Genomic DNA, 3998 nt, shown 5'->3' with positions numbered 1-3998 from the left:
AGACCTAATCAAAAATTGTTATTATAGTCTCTTTTAATAATATAAAATAGATATACAAAAGTTAGTATTTTTATATATATATATATAACTAAGCGGCCGAACACGGTACGTATAAAGTTGAAGCGGACTCGATACATATAGGAAACTATATACAAAAACAGTTGGATATTCGGAAGATGGAGAAGGTTGATCCCAACAAGAAAAGCGAAAATGAGATATAAAGTTCTTTTATTTTACCATGCATAGTAAAGTTTCAAATACAGGCACCCAACATTATTGTAAAAAAAACTAAGAATTTCATTGCAAAGTCCACAAACCTTCTCCTATTCTCCAGATTTGAACGGTTCCTTAAAAGAGTTGGCATCAACTGGCCTCGAACGAGGAGGAGCGAAAGCGCCGCGGAGTTTCAGAACTTCAGCGCGTCGCATCATGCCAGCTTTTGCGAGTAGGTCCCACTCCTGCAAAAGAAATCAGTCTTAGACGGGCATCAAAAAAGCAACTTGTTATGAATATATGAGATGGATATGATTTAAACACATTACCTCTGAGCGACCAAGCTGCAAGTTATCAGGGTTGGTGCGATCAACTTTGTTTTTGCTTGCGACCCTGTCCCACACCTAATTGACAACCAAGAGTGGTAAATATCAGAATGAAAAACGTTATTGACAAATTCAGCAGTGAAATACTTACAAAATAAGCATGTGTTTCACTCTTGAGGTGCTTTGTGAAATCTTCAAAACTTGGGGCATCAAAATGGCAAACTGAACAAGACCAGGGAGATTCACCCGTTCCACGATCCAACCGGTAAGAAAAAACAAGTCTTGATGTTGTCTCCAGTTTATTATCGGCATCTGTGAAAACCAAAACCAAAATAAAAGGGGTTGAATTCACTTTAAAGATTCTAAAGGATCTAATTCCACAGTTATAATAAATTCTGTAAAATCTAGTTCAACAATTTTGTTTCACGTTTTAGAAACTGCAATTACAAATCGACCCGACTGAAATCAAATACAACTTGATCCGATCTAACTAAATAATAAACAGAAAACTCAAGGATGAACTACTAATAAAATTTTTTAACCCTCGTGAATCAATTGTGTGACTTTGGTTAGGTACAGTAGAGAAAGGAATTAAAAATTAAAAACGGGTTTATTTGGAACAAGATGACACATGTAAATTATATATTATCAAGATTCTGATTTATAAGAATCACACAATTTTGAACCTTATTGGTACACAGCTAGGACTACTGAACCCAAAATCATTTGGAAAAGTTAGAAGAAAGGAGGGAGAGAGAGAGGAGAAACACCTGACAGTAAAGTTTCCCAGAAACAGAGTTTAGGAGGCAGAGAGGGTGGAGCTGGGTTTGGCTGAGGATAAGTAGGAAGAATTCGGTATCCTTTCACTTCAAGGCCAGAAAATGTAGAAGCTAAATGTTCCAGTTCCTCATGACCGGTTATGACCATTATAGTAGCCGGAGGAGGATTCCTACGGGACCACTGATACAAATCCGTGTGAACCCCTGTTTCAGAAAAGGAAGGCAATGCTGAATCCAAACACTAACTTAAAAAAAAAAAATCTAAAAATGTAAAAAGAGAGAGAGAAGAAAGAAGATTAACGGTTAGCATGTTTAAGAGAGATTCCAGTGGAAGAAAGCTTCCTCATGGCGTCTTCACCAGGGATCTCTGTTAGGTTGTCGCTAATGGCAGTGATGGAGAGAGGACCATAGGGGCGATCGCGTCTTAACTTCTCCAGCGCCGTTTGTATTCTCGGAACCACCTGGAGAGGATCATGACCATCAGGAATCGGGCAGTTGCTGATGTTCCATATCACCAACGCGTTCTCCTCCTCATGCTGCTCCCTCGCCATGTTCTTGTTTTTGTTCATTTTCCCTACAAAATCAAAATTCATATTCACAAAAAAAATCAAATCGCGGCTGATCTATACTGACTCAAGTTGTTGAATCAAGATCACCCACCTCGAATGTGAAACGTTTCGTTAGGTAGGGCAAACTATGGAGCGAGCGATGGATGAGACCGAGATAAAAGGGAACTAACTAGCTTCACCTTATATACAAAATGTTAGATTGGTTTATATGGGCCGATGGGCTTTCCCCATCTTTTCAACCAACAATCAAGGGCGAGGACTTACTACCATTCCAAACCTAACTGAGAGCCAACAACCTTTCCACGTTCATCTTCAAGTCTTCCACCGACCAAAAGGATTAGTATGGATTTGGGCTCAAGTTGATGATTGTAATGATATGGGCCCAATCCTACTCGAAGCCCAATAGCAAAATAATCCCCCTTTTTTTTCCGCACCTTCTGCTTCGGTCTGTGTTTTTCCAATAGCCTTTGAAGAACTGATATAATCCTAATATATACAAAAGGATTAGGTCAGAGTTTTTGACTAGGGGTGGACAAAAAACCCGAATCAAACCGAGTCAAACCGAACCAACCAAACCGAAATCAACTCAAACCAAACCGAAATCGACTCAAACCATTCGGTTAAAAATTTCCCCAACCCGAATGGTTCGGTTCAGTTCGGTTTAAAACCGAACCGAACCAAGAAACCGATGTGTTAATTATTTAAATTACAAATATTAGTAATAATACCAATATACTAAAATTGTAATACTAAACTATGTATTTTCTATTTTTATTCAGTAACTTATACGTTTCTAACCTAGTAATCATCAAAATATTTGATTTAAAAAAAATAGAAAAGTTTGTATTCTTATATATGTAAATGTGGATGTTAAATCTAAACCTAAAACCTAAAGCAAATTTTATTAAAAACAAAAAATCTTTTCCACAGCGTCACATGGAAGATGATTCATTGCAGGATTTTTTATAATGATACTAGTGGTATTCCGGCGCTACGCGCTGGTTTCATATGTTTTATTTTCTAATGAGTTCAAAATTGTTTGTAATCATGGAATCACCGGTATCTCTAGATAAACTCTTACATCGTGTGTGTTTGTTCTTTTAGCTGTTTCATGTGATATTGCTGGGAGTTACATTTGATGGATGTTGTTGGGAGATGTTACATCTGATGGTCGATACGGGTTTCTAGTAAACATAGATTATGTGACTAGGGGTGGACAAAAAACCCGAATCAAACCGAGTCAAACCGAACCAACCAAACCGAAATCAACTCAAACCAAACCGAAATCAACTCAAACCAAACCGAAATCGACTCAAACCATTCGGTTAAAAATTATTTAATATATATTTATTATTTCATAATATGTAAAAATATTTAATACATAAAATAATTTATATATATAATTTTGATTCCGCGCAAAGCGTGGGTCTTAACCTAGTATATAGTAAATACAACTTTTATAATTATTTATATACTTTTATAATGAAAAATAAAACTATTGGTAACAAAATTTTTAATATAACTTTTAACAGTTTTAGTAATTTATTGTCATTAAAAAAATTCAAATTATAACTTATACAAAATGTAAATTTTTATTATATGGTTAACATCATTTTTATTTTATGTTAATAATAAAAAAATTTAACATAGACAGAGGATACAAATATTGTTATCAAATTTTTATTATTAAATCATTAATTCTCATATATACATTTTAATAATATTAGGTATTCCACACCTTTTATTTAAGGAAAGAAGTAAAAACATTAACTGTAAATTATTAATTAGTGTTATGATTAGTTTATTAAAACTATAATATATATTTACAATAGATAAACATATTTCTTTTTTAATATATAAGGATAAGAGAGATAAGAGATTTGCTAATATAAATTAAACTAACTACTCAGTTGTCCTAATACACTTTCTCAATTATTTACTATTTTTTCTATTTTGCCCTTTATTAATTATTAAAATATTATAAATAAATAGTTTATATATTTTTACACTTACGAAAATTAAGAAAATATGAAATCATAATTATTTCATTGGTTCAAAATAATATTTTAAAAAACAAAAAAATCCATTTTCTAATATTTGTTCTACTTATT

The 3998-nt window shown here is 33.5% G+C and overlaps 1 protein-coding gene across 1 annotated transcript; it reads right to left on the bottom strand.

Moving 5' to 3' along the window:
• Positions 1–211: 211 nt before the first annotated feature.
• LOC125575224 lies at positions 212–2224 on the bottom strand. The gene is made up of 6 exons (XM_048764603.1): positions 1979–2224; positions 1620–1892; positions 1310–1522; positions 691–851; positions 543–617; positions 212–458 (listed from the first exon to the last, which is right to left on the bottom strand). Exons 2-6 carry the CDS (start codon positions 1885–1887, stop codon positions 324–326), a joined length of 852 nt encoding a protein of 283 aa, XP_048620560.1. The 5' UTR covers positions 1888–1892; positions 1979–2224; the 3' UTR covers positions 212–323.
• Between the last annotated feature and the right edge of the window lie 1774 nt (positions 2225–3998).

Source organism: Brassica napus, chromosome C8 (assembly GCF_020379485.1).
Source record: "Brassica napus cultivar Da-Ae chromosome C8, Da-Ae, whole genome shotgun sequence".
Lineage (NCBI taxonomy): Eukaryota > Viridiplantae > Streptophyta > Magnoliopsida > Brassicales > Brassicaceae > Brassica > Brassica napus.
The sequence above is the reverse complement of the archived record's forward strand: the minus strand, read 5'-3'. Positions and strand labels throughout refer to the sequence as shown.